The 27,664-nt window shown below is 39.8% G+C and overlaps 1 protein-coding gene across 10 annotated transcripts in view; it reads left to right on the top strand.

The window, feature by feature from the left end:
• AKAP6 (A-kinase anchoring protein 6) overlaps positions 1–27,664 on the top strand; it is a 635,729-nt gene that overhangs the window by 348,082 nt on the left and 259,983 nt on the right. For all 10 annotated transcript variants that reach the window (XM_058293576.1, XM_058293584.1, XM_058293582.1 and 7 more), the window contains 2 exons: positions 4,813–5,064; positions 13,193–14,959. In XM_058293576.1, the coding sequence (XP_058149559.1) occupies positions 4,813–5,064; positions 13,193–14,959 (2,019 nt within the window). The remainder of the gene's footprint in view (positions 1–4,812; positions 5,065–13,192; positions 14,960–27,664) is intronic.

The raw sequence follows: 27,664 nt of genomic DNA, 5'->3' as shown, positions 1-27,664 counted from the left end.
TGTTGAGTGATTACACTTCACTATGAATTTTAATCACTATATTCAGCCAAAGGGGTATTGATGCAAAATACCAGAAATTGGTTGGTTTTTATAAAAGGTATTTATTTGGGGTAGGAGCTTACAGATACCAGGCCATTAAGCATAAGTTACTTCCCTCACCAAAGTCTATTTTTACGTGTTGGAGCAGGATGGCTGCCAATGTCTGTGAGGGTTCAGGCTTCCTGGGTTCCTCTGAGCTCAGCTCCTCTGTTTACTCCACAAGGTCAGCTGTAGACTATCAGGCGAATGGCTCTGTTTCCCTTGCTAGGGCTCCAGCTTCAGCATCAAACTCCAACATCAAAACTCCTCCAACATTGAAAGCCCTCAACTCTGTCCTTTGCCATGCCTTTTATCTGTGAGTCCCCACCCACCAAGGGGCGGGGACTCAATGCTCTAATGATGTGGCCCAATTAAAGCCCTAATCATCACTCAATCAGGCCCAGGTACAGATCAGATTACAAACATAATCCAATATCTATTTTTGGAATTCATAACCATATCAAGCAGCATTGTCATTTTTAGTCTTTTAAAATCTGTAGAATGAAAGATTTCACCTCCTGTTAATATGCTTAAGAAATAGATGGGGAGACATTTTTTGTTAATTAGGTCCTTAAATTTTTAAAACTCCCACATATATGTATAAAAGCATTTCTGAAGGGATGGTATCTTTTTTTAATTTATTTTTTTAACAAATCATTTTTATTGATACATATTAATAAAGCATACAGTTCCTTCAAAGTGTATAATCAATGGTGTCTGGCACAATCACATAGTTGTATGTTCATCACTTCAATCATTAGAGCATTTTCATTATTTCAATAATAAAAAACTGAAAACAGACAAACAAACAAGAAAACTCCTTAGGATGTTATCTTTTTATGTTTCTAAAAAGACTGTTAATCTCTTCTGAAATTACTACTTAGTTTCCACCTCATGGCACTGTACTGCTCAAATCTGTTATGCGTCAAGCAATTGAGCCCTATGAACTGATCCCAGTATCTAGGTATGATCTGCTGCAATCACATGTCCAGGCTAGTCTGAACACCTGCACTTCCTTACATGCATCTGCCAGGCTCTTATCCAAATCCCCTGCCCCCCACCCTGTCATACTTCCCCTCAGGGGCTCCAACAGGTCCTATCTGTCAGAGCCTTTTTTTTTCCTTCCTCAGAGCCTTTTAACTCCTAACAATTGCTGCTGAGAGGAAGGCATTCCGCAAATTGTTTTTAAAAGTTTCTAATACCTAGTTAATTGGCTGTATTGACATAAACAGTATTCCCACAATTTTCTTTGGCTTCTTTCATATAAACATCCAACAAACTGGCAAAAGTTAAGGATCTAAGCATGCAGAAACTTCAAACTGATTATTCTTCAAATATTTGTTCAACATGTATATTGAGGGGCAGGGAGGAGCTGACTTTCTAATATTAAAAAATATGTATAGATCCAGAATCACTCACTGAACTATCTCTAAACAAAGCCTTCTTCAACTGTTCTAAGCAAAGTCCATGTTTGGGGGAAGGGAGAATACATGTGTATGTGCGTATGTGTGTGTATATATACACATATTTCATATATCTGTATTTCCTGTTCTACATTTTGTATGTTCATGTGATCCTTGTCAAACTAAACAAGAGATGACATAGTAGAAGGCTTAAAAATAATTAAATACTTTAATAAATTCCAAAAAACTGCATCATGCTATTGATTATTTAGTTTCAGAATTTCAGCTGAGACTGCATGTGCACATTGCCAAAATACTTAACAGAGCTAGGTCAGCACTTGTGGGGAGGGTATTTATTTCTCTCCTGGGGCCCATCCACTTCTGTGGGAACAGGGCCAATTCACATTTCCCAGTTATATAAGTAGGGTGTGGAAACCTAAGTAAACTGGCACAACCAATAATGTAGTGCCCCTTAGAGATTGTTTCCTCCAATAGTGCCCGGCAATCTTGACCCATTCTGACTACATTCCAACATCCTTTATGAAGGAGCCAAATCGTGTATAAGAGGAATGGATGGCATGTGCTTTCCATGAAGTTACCGTGATACCAAGGCTCTATATAATCTTTTTTTAATCTTGGGAAAGGAGTGGAGTGGGTAAAAGATGCTTATTAAGCTATTCTAAGCAAGTGACATAAAGGTTATCCAAGCCTTTTCCTCTTATAGGTTTGTAAGTTATTCTGCAACTGTAGGATCATAGTGGGACCCAGGAGACAGGGGCTGACTACTCTGAGTTGTGAAATCAAGAGTGTGAGGAAGCTGAGAACACTGCTAAGGGAGTGGATGAAGTGATCCAATGGATGCTGTGCTAGGGAGTGGATGGTATATGGGAAAAAAAAGAGGTGGTAAGTTGGTGGCCCGGATGAGCCTGAAGAGCACCTATCATGGAAAAAGAGAAGTGAAAAGGCTTGACAAAGAGGGGTTGGTGGCATGGGGCATTTCTGATACTATTCCACAGATGGCATGATGACAAAGTCCCAAGTAGAACTATGGCAGAGGCCCAGTGGAATGGGTAGGAAGGTCCTAAGAGTTGTGGAATAAAGGAAATTGGTGGCAAGAGTGCTGATTGGATCATGAGTGTGAACATTACAATTACCTAAGACGATGACATACTTGGGTGGAGAGGAAAACTGTTAACCAAAAGCATTCTTCGTTATTGAGGAGTGAGGGGGAAGAATGTAGGGAGAAAGATGGGAAGGTAGAGCAAGCAGTAGACATGGAAATGAACATCCTAAGAGAGCAAAAGATATGGGGCATTTGCTCTGGGATGGTGGTCCAGGGTACCAGTAATATGAGATAAGGGAAATAAACAGAGCGACTGCTCCAGACAGACAGAGGCTTGAGACCCCAGGCTATAAGGAATATCTGATGATAACAATTAAAGGCCTGCTCTGTTGTGCTGCAGCCATCTGAGACTTGAGGAATACCAGAGACCAGACAACCTCCCAGGTACTGATGAAAAGGGTAATATAATTTTGCCCCAAATTCTTCTTGGATTGCATTGTTTCATGGGCTACATTTGGAAGAACCTGACCTAATATGACTCCAAAGTCTATTTAAACTTTTAATCTATTTTAAGTTATCATCACCAATTAGTTCCTGGGTTTCAAGAACTAATATTGGAGCATTTATTGAAATTTACGCCAATTAAATTATTTAAAATTCAACACTACAACTTTCCATTATTCTTCAATAGATTTTTTGCCTATTACTATTCCACATTGCTAAATACAGATATTTTAGTATTTCTTTAAAAATTAGTAACTGAATTGTATGCAAATAGAACATTGTTTCCTGTGTAAAATGATTGGTAGACTCTCATGATAAGGCCCAGAATTAAAATGTTATCTTAGTAATTTAGACTTAACAAAAATCATAAATAAAAGCCCCATTTTAAAAAATCACTGATCCACATCTGAAAATGGGTAAATGAACACTTTTAGCTGATACCACAGCATTTTGATGCTTAATGGACTCTTAAATTGCCCAAGTAAATACAACTACCGATGCTGCCCATTTCATGCTGCTGACCTCTGGAAGCACAGTGGAAATTTGGGAACTTGTAGGAACAAGTGACTTGTCAGATATCTAATTTGTCTACCTAATAGTATAGGTGAAGGGGACTGAAATTTTGATTTACTAATGTCTTTATTTAAAATATTTAGGTCTTAAAAAGCATAATAAAATTGTATTTTATCTTTCTTCCTCCTTGGGGTTTTTCTGACTTTGCCTCTTTTTTTTTTTTTTTTAATTTCTCTCCACCCCACCCCACCCCACCTTTTGTCTGCTCTCTGTGTCCATTTGCTGTGTGTTCTTCTGTGTCCACTTGTATTCTGGTCAGTGGCACTGGGAATCTGTGTCTCTTTTTGTTGCATCATCTTGCTGCGTCAGCCCTGTGTGTGTGTAGCGCCACTCCTGGGCAGGCTGCACTTTTTTCATGCTGGACACCTCTCCATACAGGGTGTACTCCTTGTGCATGGGGCTCCCCTATGTGGGGGACACCCCTGCATGGCATGGCACTCCTTGTGCGCATCAGCACTGCGCATGGGCCAGCGTATCACATGGGTCAGGAGGCCCTGGGTTTGAACCCTGGAGCTCCCATGTTGTAGGCAGATGCTCTATCTGTTGAGCCACATCCACTTCCCTGGCTTTGCCTCTTAAGAGTGATTTCACTTGCAGAGTATGGGTTGCAGAATTAGACATCTGTCATCAATCTAAATATTAAATTGTGCTCCTGCGGGAAAGTGACAATTGCCCCTTACACTGAGGACCCCATGGCTCAATGAGAATGGGTTGGAGTTCCTATGAATCACATGTTCTAGCCCACCTTTCTTCATTCTAGGTGTCTGGATGATACTTCTATCCTGAAATATTGTGAGCTCAGGGTAGCATACCCTAGCAAATAGAACAGCTGTTGGCTCTCTTGCCAGAATCGCAAACAAGCAGTAAAATAAAGAGAACAAGGAATGGATTTGTGAGGCGAACCTCTCACCTTGGCTGAACTTTAAATTTGGGCATTTGGAAGAAGAGCATGACTTTTGTGGTTTAGAAAAAGATTGACTTACCTGTTGGCAAGCAAAGGCTCAGGGCCCAGGAATATGGCCTGCAACTAGGACTCTAAAGTAAAACAAAGGCCAAGTATCCAACCTGCACTAACCTGAGCTGATGGTGATTTAAGTCCTGATCATTGGTATCAGGTGAAGGAGTGAACTTTGTTAACCCTCCGAGATAAGGCAAGTTAGTACTCACGTATCTCACTCTTCTTAATTGCAGGACATTTGTGAAGATATTTCTGATCACGTTGAGCAAATCCATGCCCTCCTCGAAACAGAGTTCTCCCTAAAGCTCCTGTCTTACTCCGTCAACGTGATTGTGGACATCCACGCGGTGCAGCTCCTCTGGCATCAGCTCCGGGTCTCGGTGCTGGTTCTGCGGGAGCGCATTCTGCAAGGTCTGCAGGACGCCAATGGGAACTACACCAGGCAGACGGATATTCTGCAAGCTTTCTCTGAAGAGACAAAGGAGGTGGGGATTTTCCTATGAAGCCAAGAAATTCCTTATAAACTGTCACCATTTGAGAATGTTTTCAGTTCAGAGATGTGGGATGGGGCTTCTCTGTAGGTAAATAGGCAGCCTGCTCCAGGCCTGAAATCTAGATGTAGTGACCAGGGCCAGGCACTAGTCCTGTGAATGGGGCTTTTGGCCGGGGCTGACTCACACCTGGTAATTTGCATGATACCATGGCTATTGTTGCTCATCTGGCTTCCAGTTCCCCACTCAGTTATTTAATAGGTACTTATTGAGCACTTGTTACCTGCCAGGTACTAGGTGCTAAGAATGTAATAGGGACCAAAATATGCCTTCTGTATAGGGACCAAAATATGACTTCTGCCTTCAAGAGCTTGGAGTCTAGTGGTGATAGCGACAAGTGAACAGATATTTAGGCCAGACTGTGATAAATCTGCATGTTGCTATTGTAGGACAGAGAAGGGGCACTCAATTCAGACATGGAAAGCTTTCCAGAAGTGAGTCTAACCTGAGCCCTGAGGGCTTAGACTGGTGAACGGAGGTAGAAATGTTCTAGATAGAGGAAGGGGCATGGTCAAAGACTCAGAGTTAAGAGAGAAGGATTAGAGAGCTACAGGTAGGACAGAGCAACAAGTTCTAGGGACCAGGAGGCAGGACTTGGTCTAATAGGTAAGCAGGGGTCAGATCAAGAAGATAAAAAGTTTTCAAAACCATATTACGGAGAACAGACAACCGGGGGAGGAGGAATTAAATAAATAAATAAATCTTTAAAAAACAAACAAACAAACAAAACCATATTACGGAAACCGAACTTTATTTTGAGGACAATGGGGAGTCTTTGAAGGATTTGTTCGGGGAACTGTCATGATAAATTCATGCTTTGGGGAAATCATTCTGGGTACAATGAATCAAATGTATATTGGAATGTCACACAATCTAGATTTTTGTGTTTATATTAGGAGTAGTTTAAAGAGTTTGTGGTTATTATTCTTCATGGATGGCTTAAGAATGGACACTGCAAATTTGAATCCAAGTGAATTCTCCTGTTTACAAATTAAATATACATATATTTATAGAGCAAAGTATTTTTTTTTAGCTAAGCAGGGGCTATGTATATAGATATATAATATGTGTGTATGTATGTGTGTATCCATAGCTATATCTTCTATCTATCTACCAGTTGGTCATCTATCTCTATCTATCTAGATACATTTGGTCCCTTGGCTCTTCATACCCAGTTTATTGCTCTACTAATATAAATTCTACAAGTTTATAAGCCACTCATTTATGTATATAAATTTAAAAGGCACTTACAATGATAGCTGCACAATTCATTAATTTATTAATTTATTAATGTTTCATTAGCTCCAACATTGTCAATAGCACAAAACAAATCTGTACCTGTTATCAAAAATATCATGTCCATTGATTTATGCTTGTTGATTTACTTTCAAAGTAAAGGTGCTCTTGCTGTGGCAAACTCCTTGCAGAGCCTGAAGTCTATAGGAATCAAAATCTACTAGACTCGCTTCTAACTTTAGGTTCCAGTCTTCTTTTGCTGTTAGCTTTCCCCTGGAATTGTGGCAGTGAGGGAGAAGATGTAGACTTTGGTAGAATACTTTCTTTAGTCCCAGATGCTGTCCCCCCAAGATGGATCCCTAGAGTGTCCTTGATTGGGTATGGGAGACTAGAAGGAATTCCATGTTGGCTGACTCTGCTCTAAATTTGGTATCCCTGAAGGTGTGTGCAAATGAGATGGAGATGAATGAGGTGTAGTAATTCTGAAAATATCTTTCTTTAGATATCTGCCTGGCATCCTCAAGGCTATACATTGTTTTTTGTTTTTGTTTTTGTTTTTGTTTTTTGTTTTTAGGAGGTACCAGGGATTGAACCCAAGTCCTCATATATGGGAGGCAGGCACTCAAACCATTCAGTCACTCTCCACTATATATTTTTTTATTTTATCCCCTCAACATGTGTTCTGGTAGTTCTAGTCAACATCAAGTACTGGTCACCATCACTGATTATATCTGCTCACTTTCTACTGCTAGAGAAAGCATTAGAAATGATTGCGTCAAACCCATTTTACATATTTATTTATTTGTTTATTTTTTTAAAAACATATTGAATACTAACTCTTTGTTGTAGGAGCCAGGGATACAGCAGAGCTCTAGGGCTTATTGTTATCATTTTTGGGTCTTTATTCATTTTTTTAAATATTACATTCAAAAAATATGAGGTCCCCATATACTCCCCACCCCCCTCACCCCACTCCTCCCCGCATAGCAACATTCTCCTCCATCTTCATGAGACATTCATTGCATTTGGTGAATACATCTCTGAGTATCGCTGCACCTCATGGTCAATGGTCCACATCATAGCCCACACTCTCCCATGTTCCATCTAGTGGGCCATGAGAGGATCTACAATGTATGGTAATTGTCCCTGCAGCACCACCTAGGACAACTCCAAGCCCTGAAAATACCTTCACATCTCATCTCTTCCTCCCATTCCCCAGACCCAGCAGCCACCATGGCCACTTTCTCCACACCAATGCCACATTTTCTTCGATTACTAATCACAATAGTTCATGAATAGAATATCAGTAAATCCACTCTAATCCATATCGTTATCATTGTTGTTATTATTTTGGGGAATATATTTATCATGCACTTATTTGAACTTGTATCGTTAACGAAGTGGTAGCCCAAGAAAGGATGAAAAACCATTAAATCTAATTAATTACTACCTGCCACGATTTTTACAACTATGTTGTGAGTTTCTATTAAGTAGCATCCTTTGTGATTCTCACAATGTGAGCTCAACAATTATTTATGGATTTGACTGGAAGTAATTTAGTGCATTTTCATATTTGAGATCAGTCTTTATCCTGCTATAGAAATGCAAGGATATTTGTATGAAGGGTAAAGGAATAGTAAATTCTCAGTAATCTGCTTTGTGGATTTTTTTTTTTCCTCATGAATTGAGGCTCTACCTCCATTACTCTCCTTCCTGAGAACTGGATTTCTGATTATGTTTGTGCTTCTGGTGTGACTCCATAACAGTATTTGAAAGACTGCTTAGTTTCATTTGTTTCTGCTAGCACACTGGAAGTGTGAAAAAATGGGAGGGAAATTAGATACAATTCTCAATTTAATCAGAATAATTTCACCTATAAAAGATTTGTAGCATGAAGAAGGAAATGGCATAAAATATGCTGATAAACTAGAATAGTAGATGTCAACCTTCCAGTGAAGGGGGTATTTGTTTTTCTCTTTTTGGAAGTTAGTTGAGTTTTAGAGCCTTATTAAAGAATGAGCTTGGAAGTTGAGAGAGGCTAGTTCTTGTTTCTCCCCTTGAAAAGCAAAATATATGAGTTTCATTCTTTTATTTAAACAGACTATACCTAGTAAACAAATTGGCAAATACCTTACTAAAAAAGGCAAAACAAACAAAATAATAAAAAACACTTTAAGGTAGACCTCAACATTGTATAAAAAAGTATTGTATTGAGATTTTCTATATGCCAGACACAGTGCTAGCATATTTATTATGCCATTAGTAAGAAGAGTAAAGAATATTAACAATAGTTCTATTTTATATATAGGAAAATTGAAACTATGAGAGGTTAAGTGAATGCTGGAAAACATAAATAAAGGAATAATTAAAACAAGACAAAATCAGCTCGACTGATTTTTAACGATTCATTCTTCCCTCCCTCCCTATCTCCTTCCCTCCTTCCTTCCTTTCTCCCCTTCCTAACCCTCCCCATCCCTCCCTAAATATTTATTGAATTCCTACTATGTATAAAGCACTAGTTATTCTAAGATGAATAAGACATGTTAGGAAATACTTCCTCAACCTCGTTAGACTCTCACACATTTCTGGAAGGTAGGCAGGACAGGAACTATCATCTGTATTTCATAGATGATATTATTGTCTCCATCTTCCATATTGACTGTGGTCAAGAAAGGTAAAGTCACATAGGTCGCAATAAGTGTCAATAATTTTAATACAATAGCAAACATTAAGAACTTACCATGTTCTAGATTTCTAGATAATGCGGTAGGCACTTTACCTAAATGATACACCCTCCCTGGGAACCTGTTGGTTCTTCCAGAACACTCTTACTCTAGATCTCTGGCTATTCTCCACTAAAACTTACTAGAGCCCAATTCATATTATGATAAAGTACCAGCTCTGTATCGCCCACAGTACCTAGATAATATGACTATCAAAAACTCTGGTGAGTGGATTTGAATTAAATAATGCAGATAGTCACTGATATAGGTATAGAAGAGAGACAGTCCCTTAGCTTGGTGGATTGGGAATTAATCATGAAGATTAATTATTTGACTCCTGTAGGTGTAGCCTATAGAAAGTGGAAATTCTTAAGAGTTATTAGTATAGTATAGTTGAAAATATTAAAGATATTTTTTGGTATTTTCCCTTTGCCCACCAGAAACTAGCTCCATTTTACTTCTCATTTTGTTACTATTACTTACTCCTCTCAGTCCACCATGGTTTAGAATCATAGAACCCCAAATGGCAAAGCTGACGGGAATCTGAACAATCTGGACCATGTGGTCTGTGGACTGTGGGGTACTGTGGAATTCTGACGCAAGGTCCATGAAATTATATGTTAGGAATTAAAGCATACCAAGAACTATGTAGTGAGATAAAGGGGAGAAGAGGAGAGAGGGACATGCAATTTTTTAAAAAAATTGTAGCCATAATTAAAACACTGAAATTCTATGTCCAACTGTCTTCTCAGTAGGAACATCAAATCAGGACACAAAACTGACCCTGAAGTAGCAAAAAGCCTTCGGGCATTTTAATAGTGAGTTCTTTCTTCAGATTTCTGAATTATGGGTATTAAATATTTTCAGTTGGTGGCAAAATGTAGTGTTCAAAAAAGAGAGACCTAAGAAGGCATTTAGAATTAGAGCTTCAGTTAACTTGATTATGGGTGAGGAACAAAGCAAAAGTTCTTGCTCTATATTGGAAAATAAAAGGGTTTCCTTGATGTCTGAGACAAGAGGGAAGCCAGCAATAAAGTGAATAAATTAACCGTCGATAAAGTGAATAGGTGGCCACCTCCATAAAATATAACTTTCATCTGAAAAGCTGTTTCATAACATAAAAAGTGGAGGTATATTTGAGTGTAGACATTGGTAGGGAGCCCTGACATGGCAACATGGATTATATAGTTAAATGTTATATTTCTGAAAGGGTAGTTAAAAAAAAACAAACTTTCCTTACCTCCATGTCCACCTGAGACTTTATTATTTACATGCATTAGGAAATGAACTGGAAAGTGGTTCAAAAGGAAGTGATAGGACTAAAAATATTAGTATAAAATATTAATATCACCAAGCAATCAATATTTTAAGAAATGAAAACTCATTGTTTATCTGCTCTGAAAGACTTCAGAGAACTTTCTTTAAGAAAATGCTTCTGTGAGGTAAAATCTAGAAGAATATTTTTGAATAATATTCCTAAATAATGATATAATGATAACCAACTGTGTTAAAAAGAACATGGATAGATGTCATTTGGTCTTTAAGAATTGAAATCAAAAGACTATGCTTTTTTATTTCAAGGGAGGAATTTTTTTTTCTGATTAAAAAATGAAGTGTGAATTAAAAGTATACTTATCCTGAGTGGCAGTGAGCCATGCACAGAGCTTGGAACAGGATGGGAGACTTGCTAAGAACAGCAGGGGAGAGGGCTCTCTCTGAGGCATTAAGTGTTTTGAGTATGGTATTTGCTTTCCCATACCAGGACTGATTAGGAATTGCTGGAGACTTAGGAAAAGGCACCCATATTCTGTGCGATGTAGTCTCACCCCATTTACTTATCCATCTATTCATCTAACATCATTTATCAAGCATCTGTTATTCTTAAGTGAGATGGCATCCTCAAGTATGTTGTGACCATCAAAATGGAAGCCAGATGCTTTCGCAGGGCCACCGTGTTTCTTGCTTGTCCAATAGCATGCAGCTGACACTTTCAGGGGTGTACTTTTTACCTGAACTCTTTTTCTCTATATGTCACTAAACGCTTCTTCTTAGCACCTTTTTTCTTCATTAAAATTTTTTTAAAAAAATTATTCCCCCTTTCCACAGATGGTTCACTCATCTGTCTGCTTGCCTTCTCCAGAGGGCACTGGGAACCAAACCTAGGACCTCCCACATGAGAGGGGAATACCCAACAGACTGAGCCACATCTGCTCCCTGTCAGCTGTGGCATCTGCTGGCTTGTGGCCTCTGCTTGTTGCAGCAGGGGCGGTGTCTAGCTCTGTTGTAGTGGTAGGCAGCATCTGCTCATCTTCTTTTAGGAGGCACCAGGACCCGAACCCAGGACCTCCTGTGTGGTAGGGGGGCGCCCCAGTGGTTGAGCCACATCCACTTCCCCTTAGTACCTCTTTAGACTCATACCCTAGCTGAAGTACAGTACCTTTATAATGAAAATAATGTTGCAAATTTCAACTAGTTGGTAGTCTAAGTGCATCTTAGTTCAATAGCTTTGGAATTTAACCATCCTTTATAATTCTATTTTTGTAAAAGTGAGTTCTGAGTATTGTACAATCAAAAATTTAAAAAAATAAAATACAACCTGCTTTTACATTGGGAATTTCCAATATTACTTTTTTTTAAAATGCATAGAGTGTGATTTTTGATTGACTGACTCATTCCTAGGTGCTTTTGGCTTCTGACTATTATTTAAAGAGCCTGGTCCAGGTATGAAGCATAAGTTACACAATTTCATTAGATCATTTTGTTGAGATTGGCTGTTAATTTTGATTTCTCACTTTGTACAGTGTAATTTAATATAGGGATACCTCTGATCTGGATGAAAATTTCCCCCTCAGGATACTCCATTACTACTACTAACTAACGCAATAAGTGATGAGTGAACATTTATTGAACACATCTATCCATGTGCCAGACTTGTGCCATATATATATTATCTCCTTTAAGCCTCACAACACCCCTATTACCTGATTTATCATTTCCTTTTTATAGACAAAGGAAATGAGACTTGGTGGTGTCAAGCTCCTGGTTCACGGTCACATTGCGTGTAAATGCGAGAGCCAGAATTTGACTCTGAAGCTTGATATTTTAATTACTACAGTTAACTAAAATTCCATAATCAGAGGAAGAAATTATATGAAGGCATAGCGATAAATCCCAAAATGTCATTCATTTATTTAAACAGATGTGTCTTGAATGCTTACTATATGTAGAATACTATACTAAGTGCTATAGGTACCATGGTGAATCTACCATTTTCTGTGTGATAAATGCTCTCATGGAGCTTACAAATTAGTGGGAGAAACATATTAAACAAATAATCACAATAGTGTTTATTTACATACTGAGATAAATTCTTAAAGGGAAAACAAAATAGTTTTATGAGAGCTTAAAATAAAAGAGTCTGAGGAACATGAGGAGGGAGGAGAGACTGGAGCTAAGATGATAAAGTTTTCTCCAGAATTATTTATGTTTACCTTCAAAAATGGGGAGTCAGAGAAACTTACCTTGAACTATCATGTGTTTTCAAATTATGTATTTTCGAATTCAGTAATTCAGCTTTCTGTGATTTATGGATACATATGTAACATCACTGGCATAGTCTAATTAATCACTCTACTTAAAAATATGTTTTAAGCATCTACTCTAAGCTAGCCACTTTGTTTGGTGCTGGAGGAGTATTGTTAAGCAAAAAAGACATTGTTAATGGAGATTTTACTCTTACATTACTTGTTCCCAGAAATTTTATTACTTAATTCATCCCTTCAGAAAAGCTTACTAAATGGACAATATACTATTTTTTCAATAGAAAATTAAAGCAAGAAGAGGTATTTTTCTTTTGACCTTGACTCTTTCTCTCAAGGCTCTATCCTTCAGACTGAAGGAAAATCCTTAAACGTTTTAGTTCTGGATACTATATAAAGCAATGGGGTAATTGATTAATATGGCTTTCTGCACGTCAAATCAGAAGCAGTTGAGACCGATGTATTTTTTACTTTTTCATCAGCCTGGGCTGAGACCTCATTTGAACAAAGGTTGAGCATACTTATTATTGCATTTACTGAAACCAATACCATTGTCTGTTTCAGGGTCGACTTGATTCTCTAACCGAAGTGGATGACTCAGGACAGTTAACTATCAAATGCTCTCAAAATTACTTGTCTCTGGATTGTGGTATTACTGCTTTTGAACTGTCTGACTACAGTCCAAGTGAGGATTTGCTTGGTGGCCTGGGTGACATGACCTCTAGCCAGGTCAAAACCAAACCATTTGACTCTTGGAGCTATACTGAGATGGAAAAGGAGTTCCCTGAGCTTATGCGAAGTGTCGGGTTACTAACGGTGGCTCCTGACCCCATCCTTTCCAACTGCAGCGAAGCAGTTAGCGAGAAGGTGTCTCAAGTATCTCTTTCAGCAGATGAGGAAGGTGGATGTCAGGAAACCAACGTTTCCGCAGCTGATGAGCTGCCAAGCTTAGCCCCAGGCACATCAAATTCAGGGGAAGCTCAGGCAAATGCTGTTCAACCCTCTTCTGAGACCACAAAGCAAGAATCCAATTCCTCCCCCCATCTTGGTGCAAAGAACCAACAGCCTCTTCCTTGTGAAAATACAATCCCCAAGCGATCCATCAGAGACTGCTTTAATTATAACGAGGACTCTCCCACACAGCCCACCTTGCCAAAAAGAGGGTTTTTCCTTAAAGAAGGAACTTTTAAGAATGACCTGAAAGGCAAGGATGGAAAGAAGCAGATGGCTGATCTGAAACCTGAGATGAGTAGAAGCACCCCTTCCCTGGTGGACCCTCCAGACAGATCCAAGCTTTGCCTGGTGTTGCAGTCTTCCTACCCCAACAGCCCCTCTGCTGCCAGTCAGTCATATGAATGTTTGCACAAGGTGGGTGAGGGGAATCTTGAAAACACAGTCAAAAGTCACAGTAAGGAAATCTCTTCCAGCCTGGGCAGGCTTAACGACTGCCGTAAAGAGAAACCTCGATTTAAAAAGCCACATGAGACCGCAGAAGAGGTACCTCCTTGCCGAACACCTAAACAGGGAACTGGTTCAGGCAAACAAACTGAAAATACGAGGAACTCAGTAGCACAAAATGGAATTCCTTCTTGTACTTCCAAGGCCATTGAGGGCCCAGAAACAGATTCTGCTTCCACATCCTCACATGAACTCTGTAATCAGAGAAGTTGGAATGCCAAATTGCCAGTGAAGACAGAAACATCCAGTTCACCACCTTTTACTCAAAGCAGTGAATCATCTATTGGCTCAGACCCCATCATGTCTCCATTACCCCTTCTTTCAAAACACAAAAGCAAAAAAGGTTACACCTCCTCCCCAAGTCACATCACCAGAAATGGTCAGGTTGTGGAAGCCTGGTATGGCTCGGATGAATACCTAGCACTGCCCTCTCACCTTAAACAGACAGAAGTATTAGCGTTGAAGTTGGAAAACTTAACAAAGCTTCTGCCTCAGAAACCCAGGGGAGAAACCATTCAGAATATTGATGACTGGGAACTGTCTGAAATGAATTCAGATTCTGAGATCTATCCAACTTACCACATCAAAAAGAAGCACGCCAGGCTAGGTAGGGTGTCTCCAAGCTCGTCCAGTGACATAGCCTCTTCGCTGGGGGAGAGCATAGAATCTGGGCCCCTGAGTGACATTCTTTCTGATGAGGAGTTGGGTATGCCTCTTACTGGTGTGAAAAAATACATTGATGAGAAGTCAGAGAGGGCTTCATCTTCTGAGAAAAATGAGAGCCATTCTGCTGCAAAATCAGCTTTAATTCAGAAACTAATGCAAGATATTCAACACCAAGATAACTATGAAGCCATATGGGAAAAAATAGAGGTAAGGTGGCCTTAACATGAATTTTTCTTACCTGATTTTTAGAAGTAATGTTGGGGAAAGATTCCACTCCTTCCCATCCCTTCAAAATGTGTTGCTATTTTTAATCAAGCTTATTTCCTGAAGAAAGAAAAAAAAGCACAATGATCACTCCACTGTCCACATCACTAGGAAATGCCCTTGTCAGCACATTAACTTGATATGTCCTGTCTGGTATAGAATTCTCAGTTGATATTGCTCAAACCTAACATGGCTCCTCATGAAAGGTTGCCCCTCCCTTGAATGTAACTCAACATAAAATAGAGCAGTAGCTATGCCCACACCAAGAGCACATGGATAGAATCATTTCAGCTATCCACAGTGCTCCTTGATTTCTTTGTTCTGACCCTGGAATAACTCCCACATCTCTCATATTAACCTTCTGTAGAAATAGACCAGCCATTTCTAATTTATTGGGAATCTTTGTTTTTCTTCTAACTTCCACCTCTTTGAGACCTCTGGCTAATCACCATGCTACCTATACCATGTACCTCCCACAACCTCTGGGATGGGGAGTTGACATTTTAGGTAAATCTGTGTTTTCAGAACAAACTCTTATATGATGAAATCATTGAGGGCAGGTATATAAAACTTCTCAGGACTGAGCTGTGTAACATAAATTGGGATTTGATCTTTTAGGGGGCATCTGGGCCAAAAAGATTTACTATGATTATTGTGCTAATGGTCCTTTCCCCAGAAGACCACCGGAAATAGATCCAATTAATTGGATAATTATAAAATTTCTTGTTTGAAGACAGATAAATGACTGTTCCTTGCATTTGTATAGCACTTTACAATGTGCAAAGCTCCTTCCATGTGTATTTTTTACTTGATCTTCAAAGCTACCCTGTGAAGAGCAGTAATACAATGGATAATAACTAATGATTATTAAGCTCTTATTTTATGGTTGACTCTGGGTTTCATGCTTTCTTCTACTTTAGTACAATGAGGTAGGAACTTTTCAGATGAGGAAGCTAAGGCAGAACATAGGAAATTTGCTGAAGACTTCATTGCTAGTAAGTGCAGAATTAGGACTTGAACCCAGAGCCAGTACACATCAACAGTGTAGGCTTTGACTCCAGTGGCCCTTCTGGGAGGTTTTACTGGCAATAATGGGTAGAACAGTCATGGCAGCTGTGGTGGTGACCAGAGTGGAGACTTGGGAGGATGCAGCCTTTGGCAGTGAGAATGGGAACATCTCAGGAAGGGCTATGCTATGGGTAGGGGTGAGAGGGGGCTGTCAAGGAAGTGAACGGGGTCCAAATAGCTTGGCCTTTGGCCTTGCCTAGCCATCAAAGCAAGGTGTGGCCCACAGCTTGTCATGCTGTCTTCTGGGCCTCATTTCTTCTATAATAAGAGAGGTTTTAACCAGATATGATGGCTATTTGATACCAACTTCCAATGGTAGTGTGCTTTGATTCCATACTTTTATCAAAGATGAAGCCAAGTTTTCAGCCTCTGGGGGCTGGGGACTGGTGGATTATTAGTAGAAGGAAACATTTGGAGGGGGTAGCTGGTTTGAGGTGGAGGTGGGCAAGAAATTAAGAAAAAACATGATTGTTGATACTGAGCTTACGGCGACACTTTCATGAGGCAGTGTCTTGTGGACAGTTGAAATACTCTACTGAAGTTGGTTTGTGAGGTGAAATCTTAAAGAAAATTAAGCACCTTCCTCAGTGCAGCCTCCCTCAACTACTTCAGGTGATGGCAGCTGCCAGCCCCCAGGTCAGTCTACCAGGGATATCACACCCTCGCTTCAGCCTTCTCCATATAGCAACCTGGAGAATCTACTCCACCTGCAAAATATAACATAATAAGGGAGGCTATTATTCAACATCTTCCTTGTACCAGGCATCTGCTAGGCACTTTATGTACAATTATTCACTCACAGGAGGCTCATAACAACCCTGCTAGGTGGGTTTCATGATCCTGAATTGGCCATTTCTCCCCCTTCTGCGCTATCATGCTGGTCCCAGCCGCCAGCGCCTCTGCCTTGATTGCTACATTCTCCTCCTCAATGGCCTCTCTGCTTCCATCTCATTCCCATTATAGTCTTGTCCCAGCACGCAGCCAGAGAGATCCTTTTAAAACATAAGGCAGATCGTGTTACTCATCTGCTTACAATCCAGCAATAGTTCCCATCTCACTCAGAGGCCCTACAGGGGCAGACACCCTCATTTCCTCTCTTGACCTCATTTCCAACCGCTCTTTCCTGTGCTCACTTTGCTCCAGTCCCACTGGCCTCTGCTGTTCCTAAAACATGCTGGGCACACCTCTGCTTGAGGACTTTTGTCAGTTCCCTATGCCTGCACCCTTTCCAGGTGATACACTCATTTCGAACTCCCTTACCTCTTCTGAGTCTTTGATATAACTTTTTTAAAAAGTTATAACCAGTCACCTATTTGTTATTATTTACAGCTCACATCACATTGTCATTTTATATAATTTTTTATTTAGTATGTTTATTGTTTTGGTCTGTCTCCCCCTGCTGGAATGGGGGCTAGTTGAGGGCAGGGATATTTGTCTGTTTAGTTCGTTAAATGAATCTCATGTACCTATAACAGTGTCCGGTATATAGTAAAAGCTGTTCCATGAATAAGTGAAGGAATGAATGAATGCTCATTTTAGTGTGAAAGAAACTGAGTCCAGAGAGATGAAATCACTTTCCCTAAACTGTACAGCTAATAAGTCTAAAGAGCCAGTGTTCAAGTCCCCATCTCTTTCCACTAGATAAAGCCTTGAAAATAAAATGAGTTCCCTGAGGGAATGAGGAGACATGAAGAAAAGAAAAAGGATGATGACTGAGATTCAGGTTGTAGCCCAGTTACTAGGCAGGAACAAAGAAGGGGTGCAGTTGGGGTATCTGGAGGGAGAAGAGACATTTGATAAGATACATTCTCTGCAAAAGGGAGAGCAAGAAGAATAAAGACAAAGAAAAACAGACAAACTTTAGATTTGCTTGAAGAATCAGTGAGGACCTTAGAGAAAAGCTGACTTAATGAAGGAATGGGGGTAGAAGCCAGCTCTTAGATGACTAAGAAGTGAGAGGGAGAGTCAAGGAATTGTGTTGCAAGAGCAATATGAGACAGATGATGATAGTTGTAAGGAAAGTACAGTCAAAGTTTTTAAAAAATATTAAAGTTTATAGACAGGAAAGAATCAGTGGCAAAGAGCTTGAGATAGGCTGGAGAGGGAGTGGATAAATATGGCACATCCTGAGATAGGAAGGGAGGGTTTGTGCCACTCTGTGGGGAGAATCAGGGCCTCTGATTCCAGTCCTTCTAACTGAGAGTGGTGCATTCCTCCTCCCATCACCTCCTAATTTCTCCACCTTGTTTTCTCCTCTGAATCACACAAAGTGCATGGCAGAAGGCACACAGAAGTCCACTAACAGATGAGGGGCTTTATGGGCAGTAACTGAGTCCCGGGATAACATCCAAGCGACCAGAGATCTTGGATGCTTATTAGACTCATGTCACTCCCCGTCTCTCACATTTGTCTTTCTTAGAGTAGTTTGGTTTTGTTAATTTGAAAGACCTCCTTTTAGTATGTATTCTTTTTCCTTTGAAAAATTAGTTTTTTGAACAGTATAAAGCAGTCATGATTTTAAAAACATAAACATTTAAAAATATTCAGGAAAAATTTCCTTGCATCCTTACCTCCCATCTTTGGGTTCCCACCCCACCGTGGGTGATCACTGTTGTTTAAGTTCTTATATCTCTTAAGAAGTTCTTTATACTGTAAGCAAATACAAACATATTTATTAAGCAATATTTTAAAAATTGGTAAATAAGATGCAACCTATCCTTTTCCACAAAAGCTCCTCAGTTGACTCAGTGAGTGTGAGGGATGATCCCTTTTTCTTCTCTCTGTGAGGTGTAGAGGATTTCTCTCAAATATGTCTGATTTACCCAGAACGTGTTGTGTGGATAAATTAATTGAGCATCCTAAGTCTAAGCACTCACCTCCCAAGGGAAAAATTAAAAGGGAAAAAAATAAGGTTGATGAACTAGACTCCTTTGTTCTGATGCATTCAAGAAATAGACTAAAAGCAATGAGGAAAAAGACCAAATGAAATCAGACGGCATGATGAAAAATTAGCTTAGTGTAATATTGGGACATATATTTTATAAGTAATCCATCCCAATCCCCATTTTTACCAATAATGTTTAATTGGAACATAGGCGTGTTCATTGTCTATGGCTACTTTTACTCTATGACAGAGTCGAGTAGTTGAGATGGACTTGATGGCCAGCAAAGACTAAAATATTTACTGTCTGGTTCCTTACAGAAAATGTTTGCTATCTTCTGGTCTAGAGTGAGGAAGGGGGAAGGGAAATACTTTCTGATTAGCATCTACTATGCGTCCGGGACTGCAGTAGTTTCTTTCATTTAATTCCTATAATAACCCTAAAGAAAAGCTATTATTGGTTCTGTTTTACAGATGAGTTACTTAAGGTTCAGATGCTAATGTCTCACCCCATATCACGGTGCTGCTTTGTGGGAGAGCTGGGATTCCATCTGGACCTGCTTTATGCCAGAGCTGATTTGGGACTATGCATGGTTTTCTCCTTGATGTGTATGCAAATGCCAGGGAATTTAAACAGTAACCCCATGTGCAGACAAAATGTATTTAGAAAATCCACAAACCACTACTAGATTAGTATATGAACAGTATCAGTTCCTCCTTGTAACATGAAAAGAAATGAACTGCCTGTTCAGTAGCCACTTGTCTAAGGTGGGTAATTACTGTTAATCCAGTAATTACTGTTAATCCAGGTTAACAACTGTGTACTTCCTAGGGGGCCCTAGCAGAATGCAATGCGACCTCACTAAAGCATTCTGGGAGATTATTCCTTTGGGATATAGCTCAAGTTCCACTTCTCACATTACGGATTTCCTGCTCACCTTAAATTCTGAAAACTTATCCTGGATGATATGACTGTATTAGATTGGATTCAGTACCACCAAACTGATGAATACATGACACAGCTGAGTCCTTTTCTCCTCAGAGATGTAAATATCTTTGAATGCCAGATTATGGTTTATTGACTATGGTTCAGGGAGTCAGCCATTGTTGGTATTTTGTCCAAGAGACATCTATACCCAATTTTAAAAACTTCTTTGGTGCCAACTAAGGCTAACCTCGCACATAAGTTATTTCCATTTCATTGCAGCAAATGCGTAGCCGAATGCTTGCTCTTTTATAATTAGCCTATGAAAATTGCAGTCCCAATGTTGGTAGCAGCACAAAGGCGGCCACCATCGCTGCTACCATGAGAGGAGGCTGGGAAGCGGTTGCTAATACCAGGGTAGCTTGAATATAGAAGTTTTGTCCTGGGATTAACTTGGTGTGATTTTTATATATCCCTCTTTCCAGATAGGACTCATCATCTCTTTTCACTCTCATTTTGACTGCATGTTGACCTGTCAGTGACACTACACCGACTGTGTCAGTTATTCAAGGATGAGAAATATGTTGCCCTGAGTTCTCCTTTATTTTTTCTTAGGGTATGTTGCTTTTCATGTTTTAAGGTTCTAACCCCATGCTTTCTTGCAGGATATGACTTAGCTCTTCGAGGCTAAAGACAAATCACCTTTTGGGGTTTGCCTGTAAACAGAACAGTGGGAGGCACTCTTTCCTAAAAGTCCTGACTGGCCATCATTTGAGATTTGAATAAGTCTCACTTGAAGCACAGCTGTATCTTTCTTTTTTCACCCCCAGAGGAACATATAATCAAGTTTTGGCCAGAAACATATTTCTCACTGAACTTCTTTTATACCAACACCAGTTTTCTTATAGATGGAAGGGTAGTCTGCTCTTAGGAATGGAGAACAATCTCCTCTGAGGGCTCTATCAGATAGAAAGCCTTTTGAAGCCACTGGATCTGTTGTTCTTCACTTGGCAGTTGATTTTTCCTTCATGCTTTTTCTTTCACAGTTTCTAGTCCTCCTCTTGTCTTTGTAATTCTCCTACTATTTTACATTTTTTCTCCAATCCCCCTTTCTTTACTTTTCTTCTAGACTATAATTTTCCCTGTCTGATACCCATTTTCCTTTTTCATTTCCTTCCCCAAGAGTTCCTTCTACTTTCACCTTTAACTGTTGTCCTGGAGACTCAGTGAGTGCTATGTGCTTAAGCACTATAAGTTGGTTTGCCATCACCAATTCAAGCTTAAACAATATTCTCAGTGTATTTCTTAGTCTTAAAAATACCTATACAGAAAGCCAAAGAATTGTTTGGATGAAAGAAGAAATGGAACAATAATTTAGTTTAAATATCAAGGGGAAAAAACCCCAGATTCTTTAAGAATTGTGCACGCTCAGCTTTGTAATTAAAACTGGAAAAGATTTAGGGTCCTGTCATCCCAAACTGAAAATGAATTGACATTGTAGACAATTACACAACAGAAGGTATGGTAGTGGACTACTGTAAGGACTCTGAATTATTTAATATTAATCACAATCTATTTTTTTGGCTTGGCTTCTGGACTTAGAATCTGAGAGAGCTATGACAGTAAAATTCAAGGCTCTGGGCTTATTACAAAGACAATATTTGCCAAGTACAAATGGAAAGTCATACAGTGGTAAAGCAGAGGAGGGAAGATGATAGCAAGTATAGGTAGACCCAAGTATCACAGAAAAGGGACTATTTGAACTTGGATTTTGAGTGGTGATTAGAATTTATATAGCAAAAAGATGAGGATGGAGAATATTAGTGAGACAAGCTTTGGCACAAGCCAAGGTTTAGGGCAAGAATATTCACAGTATTTTGGGGACATAGTTAAGAGAGATGTATTGGCATGTTTTGGGGTATAGGCCAAGTGCTATAACAAAGAAGCCCCAAAACACAAGAAGTAGGCACACGAGGGAAGATAAGTTATTTACAGATCCAGGTTCTTTCTCCCTTATTTCTCTTTGGTGGCTCACCAGAAGATGTAGAGAGCAACCATCTTTCTTCTTACAGATGTTACTTGGAAGTAGCACACATCACTTCTGTTCACATTCCAATAGCCCAGATTTTGTTACACAACATCATCCTACTGTAAAGGAATTTGGCAAAAGAACCTCAAGGCTGCTAAAATTGGGAGTGGAGAGATGATTCTTTAACTGTTAGTTAGAATAGAGTTTGTCAAAGGGAAGGAGAATAAAAAATTGGGGGAAAAAATAGGGCCAAAATATAAGGGACTTTGAATTCCAAATGTTTGCATAGCACAAACACAAAATAAATACTTGTCTAGGGAATGCATGAATAAATGAGTGTGTAAAAGTATCATTGAGTTTGAACTTCACCCTCCAGGGGTTACAAACTAAAATGACTATAAAGGGTGAGGCAGATAACAAATGAGTCACGGAAACAGGTGTAAAATGGGGAGTGATGGGAACTGAGGCCACATGGGGGAAGGTGCTGATTGTAAGGGGCAGAGTCCCTGCTCATCTGGTGAAAACTGTTGCACAAGAATGTGGACCCTGCAAGGCCAGATCCTGCAATTTATTTTTTAAAGAGAAGTAGGAAATCAGGTTTTTACGTAGGACCTTCCAATTTTTAATGAATCTAAACAATTTAAAAATAGGCCAAATAAAATACGTCTATGGGGATGGATTTGGCCTTCAAGTCATTAATTGTAATCTTTGTGAAGACAGAAACTATTTACAAATTTTGGCCCAGAAAGCTGGTAGTCTAAGAAGGCTAATCTGGCTGTTGTGTGCTGGCTAGTCTCTAGCGCAGTGCTTCTCAATTATGGCTGCAAATTAAAATCACCTGGGAAGCTTGAAAAAAAAAAAAAAAACTCCCGATCTCAGGCTCTATCCCAGGTCAATTAAATCAGAATCTCTGGAGTGGATATATCTTTAAGAATCCCTCAAGTGATTCCAACATGCAGCCAAGGTTAGGAGATGGTGCTCTAAGGCTAATTTTCAAGGTTATTGCAATAGTCTGAACATGTGGTAAAAGGGTCTGAGTTGTGGTTTTGGAAGCAGACTGAAGAAAGAGGTGGAGGTAGGAGATGTTACAAAGAACGGTTTATGGCTGTTTTAAAATAAGAGAATGTAGGTGGAAAGGTTAAAAGCTGAAATTTCAAGCTGGGATTTGGAGGCTGGGAGATGTAAGGCATTTAACAGATGGCTCCAAGGGACACATGAAGAAATTAAGATACCCAGTAGATGAATAGGAGAAAGGTAAATGTTATTAATATCTTATATGTAAACACTGAGGCCCAAATCCAAATTGAGAATTCTAAATCAACATAGCATTTTAAAAGATAAGATTGTGAAATTCTTTTTAAGGACAATGATAATCTTTTGTGTATATTTTATTTGGTGCCTTGCCAGGAAAAAGCTTGTGAATTGATTGCTAATGAATTTGTTGAGACAGCATGTCAAGCTCATTGCCCAAGGTTGGTGCAGAACTACAGGGATCCAAAGTCAATTCCTACCGGGTTAACCTACTAGCAACATTTCAATCCTGCTGAGAGCTTGCTGGGTTTGGCTTCATCAATGATGATTTAGCACCACCGTGAGGCTATATCCAGTTACTGCATCTGATTTATGGCCTCAAATATATAGGGAAATGTAAACTCCCTTTTATTTGTAGTTTTAAAAAATCACGATGAAAATGGTTCTTCATTGTTTTCTGGTATGGAAAAGTTGTGATTAAATAACATCTTGTATCAATATGATGACAGAACCCAACTGCATTTGATAGTAAGTATTTCTATGATGATGAAAGTCAGTAGAGAAATAAACTCAGGTTGCAATCTTTAATTCAACTGAAATAACTCTTAGGACATTAGTGAATTCTTCTTTTTCCTTAAGCCCAAAGTAATAACTTTTCATTGCTGGTAGGATGTTTTAGAAAATGGTAGACAAACAAATAAATAAAAACCCTGACTTTTACTGCCCATCTACAAAATATAAGACAAGATTTAAGGAGTTCACTCATTTAATACAGCATTGTATTTATTTCTCAAAAAAAAAGCACACTCTTTGATGCAGACCTTGTTATATCATATCCCCCATTTTACAAATGAGGAAACAGAGACATAGAGAAGTTAGTAATTTATCCACGGGTATGGGACTTGAACTTTGGGACTTAGGAACTTTGGGATCAAATCACCGCCCTCTACTCTTTAATTATGAAACCTTGGATAAGTCACTGAAGGTTTACTGTTTAAGCCTCTAGTCTTTAAAATGGAAAATTAATGATATTTATTATACCATTGCACAGATTATTATATGAATGAATACTCACAATAAATGAAATAATTTATGCCGAGGCTTTCTGTGAACTCTAAAGAGCTATACAAATGTTATTTGTATCATTATTGTGACTTTTCCTGTGAATTCAGAGAAGTAGCATCATCTATAGAGAAAAGAACTAGAATAAGAAAAATAATTTTGGGAAGCAGACTTGGCCCAGTGGTCAAGGCATCCGGTTCAAACCCCGGGCCTCCTTGGCCCGTGTGCAGCTGGCCCATGCACAGTGCTGATGCGCACGAAGAGTGCCGTGCCACACAGGGGTGTCCCCTTGTAGGGAAGCCCCACGCGCAAGGAGTGCGCCCCGTAAGGAGAGCTGCCCAGTGCGAAAGAAAGTGCAGCCTGCCAAGGAATGGTGCTGCCCACATGGAGAGCTGACACAACAAGATGACACAACAAAAAGAAACACAGATTCCTGTGCTGCTGACAACAACAGAAGCAGGACAAAAAAGAAGACGCAGCAAAGAGACACAGAGAACAGACAACTGGGGGGGGGGAGGGGGGAGAAATAAAATAAAATTTTTTAAAATCTTTTTTTTTAAAAAAAAGAACAATAATTTTGCCCCTCAGTAGTGTTGTGACCTTGGGCACTTCACGTCTCAAGCCTCAGTTTTGGAAGATAAGTATGAATAAAGGAATTGATTTGGATGACCTCTAAAATACTTCTCAGTTCTGTAGTTTTATGAGAGACCAACCATGAGAAATAATTAAGAGAAGCTGTGATACTCTGTAAAATATTCATTGGAGTATATCATTTCAACATGACTGACTTTCTGTTCTGTGGGATTCTGGGAGAATCCAAAGAATCCAAAAGGCGATTGCATGTGAGACTGTGACTTTAAAAAAACTTGGAGTTATGAAACTATTCCTGCTACATTCCTATCCCCAGAATATGACAAGACCCAGACATCCTGGAGGAATGTGGATCTGGCTAGCATTTGTAAGATACCAAGAGACTGCCTACTGGGGACAGTAAACAAGTGAATAACTCAGTAAGAATCAGATATAGATTAGCCTAAATTTATGGCAAATAAGGTCAGATTCGAAGCACTTACCTTGGCAGACTTGTCATTGTGATATTTTCTTGGAAGCACCTGTCAGCACCGTTGCCTGTGCTCTGCTCAGGTAGTATTGGGGACAATCCATCCAACCATGCGGGCCTAATGTCACAGTCATTCATGATGTCAGATCATGTCTGAGGCTGTGGATCTTAATTTCTAAAGAGGATTGTCCTGAAATTTGCATGGTGAATAAGAATCTTTACCCAAGAAAGGTACTGACTGTAAGCAGGCCCGTGTTTTCCTTCCTTCAGGTTGATGAGGTGCAGGACATTATTTTTTTAGGAAGCCCATGGCTTTACCATTGGCCATCATTGTTTACCTAGGAATTAAGTGTCAGTGGTAGGTGGTATTCTGATATTTCCAGATTTGTCTGAAGACTGCTTGCTTCAGAAATATGTGTGTGTGTGTGTTTGTGTGTGTGTGTGTGTGTGAGAGAGAGAGAGAGAGAGAGAAGTTTATGGTCAAAGTTATTAATCTAACACTTTCTCCTTCTTACCTGAGTCTATTACCTCATAACTATAAAACTAGCAAGTTGACAATTTTTTTGCTTGTGATTTCTTTATTTTCTATGACATAGAGAAGACTATTTGCATTTGCCCCAAAATAAAGTGTCATATAAGCCTTTTTCTTTAGCCTATCCTTACAACAGCTCATGTTTTAAATTGTTTGGTGCATGTCATTGTATTCAAGAGATAATTGACCAGGGCCTTCCTAATGGGATGCTGGGCCCATGAAACCTCACTGTAGATAGACTTTTATACAGGGGAAATATGGTTGGATAAATTCCCAAAACAGCCTTGCTCATGTTACCAAAAGGATGAATATTCAGGAAAGTAATTGAACTCTCTGGTAAAGGAAAAAGGTGCAGTTGATAGGAAGAGATTTCTGGAGTGATGTGTATTAATCGGCAAGGTGGCTTCTTTTGGTTCTGGATGATGGTGAAGCACGGTGGCCCAGAATGCAGGCGCTGGAGCTGTATTGCCTAATCCCATGACCCAGCTCTACTACTTACCTCCTTGAACCCCTGTTATCTGTGCCTCAATTTCCTTCTCTGCAAAATAGAGCTAATAAGTGGATCTACCACATAGAGTTGTTGGTGAACATTAGATACGTTAAAATGTGTAAAGAGCTCAGAATAACAGCTGGCATGTAGTACATACTCAATAAATATTAGCTCCTGTGGTCGTCGTCGTTGTGGTTGTTGTTATCATTATTATTATGGGAAAGGAAGGCTCAGGCCTTAGCAGCTGATTGTATATGGATAACGTTGGCTTTGGGGATCAAATGTCACTGTCTTTTCTCGTACCTTCAGCCACCTTGGCCATTATGATGCTCCAGCCTCCAATGTAACTCCCACCCTCAACGGGCAAGGCCACCTCTCTCCCTCCCCCTTATTGGGACTTTTCTTGATCTCCACAGATTTCTGTACCCCTCTTTTCTGTGAGACTCTGGACATCCAGCCTCTAAAGATGATTCTTATGTTGTGTTAGAGGTAATTCCATTCTAATTGTCCCAGTGCCCAATAATTTTAGTTAATGCTCTTCTCTGACAGCTTAGGAAGTTTATGGAAGGGAATTTATGCTATTAATGTGCATTAGACAAATACAAACAACCTTTTAAGTTATAATATCACCACACAACAACCTGTACTTATAAATAATAATTCTCACAGTACTCTTTAACCAGAGATAGGGTCATTACAATGTATTATGGGAAGAAAATGAAAGGCCTCCAATAGAGTTAGAATTTTCCCTCAAACCTTTTTTTTTTTATTGATTTTGTAAAAATATTACATTAAAAAAAAATATGAGGTCCCATTCAACCCCACCACCCCCACCCCACCACTCCCCCCTCAGCAACACTCACTCCCATCACCATGACACATCCACCGCACCCGGTAAGCACATCTCTGGGCATCCCTGCACCCCATGGTCAACGGTCCACACCATGGCCCACACTCTCCCCCACTCCATCCAGTGGGCCCTGGGAGGATCTACAATGTCCGGCGATTGCCCCTGAAGCACCATCCAGGGCAACCCCAAGTCCCAAAGGCGCCTCCACATCTCATCCCTTCCTGCCACTCCCCATACCCATCAGCCACCATGTCCACCCTTCCCACCCCAATGCCACCTTTTCTCTGTGGACCTTGGATTGGCCGTGTCCGTTGCACCTCTATGTCAAGAGGAGGCTCAGACCCCACAAGGACACTGGATGCAATCCTCCCGCTCCCAGCCGTAGGCACTCTAGGCTTCATGGTGTGGCGGCCGTCCCTCTTCAACTCCATCTCAGCTGAGTGAGGCGAGTCCAATAAATCCGATTGTAGGAGCTGGAGTCTGTTGAGGCCCAGGGCCCG

The sequence above is a fragment of the Dasypus novemcinctus genome, chromosome 3 (assembly GCF_030445035.2).
Source record: "Dasypus novemcinctus isolate mDasNov1 chromosome 3, mDasNov1.1.hap2, whole genome shotgun sequence".
Lineage (NCBI taxonomy): Eukaryota > Metazoa > Chordata > Mammalia > Cingulata > Dasypodidae > Dasypus > Dasypus novemcinctus.
This window is presented reverse-complemented; position numbering and strand designations above follow the sequence as displayed.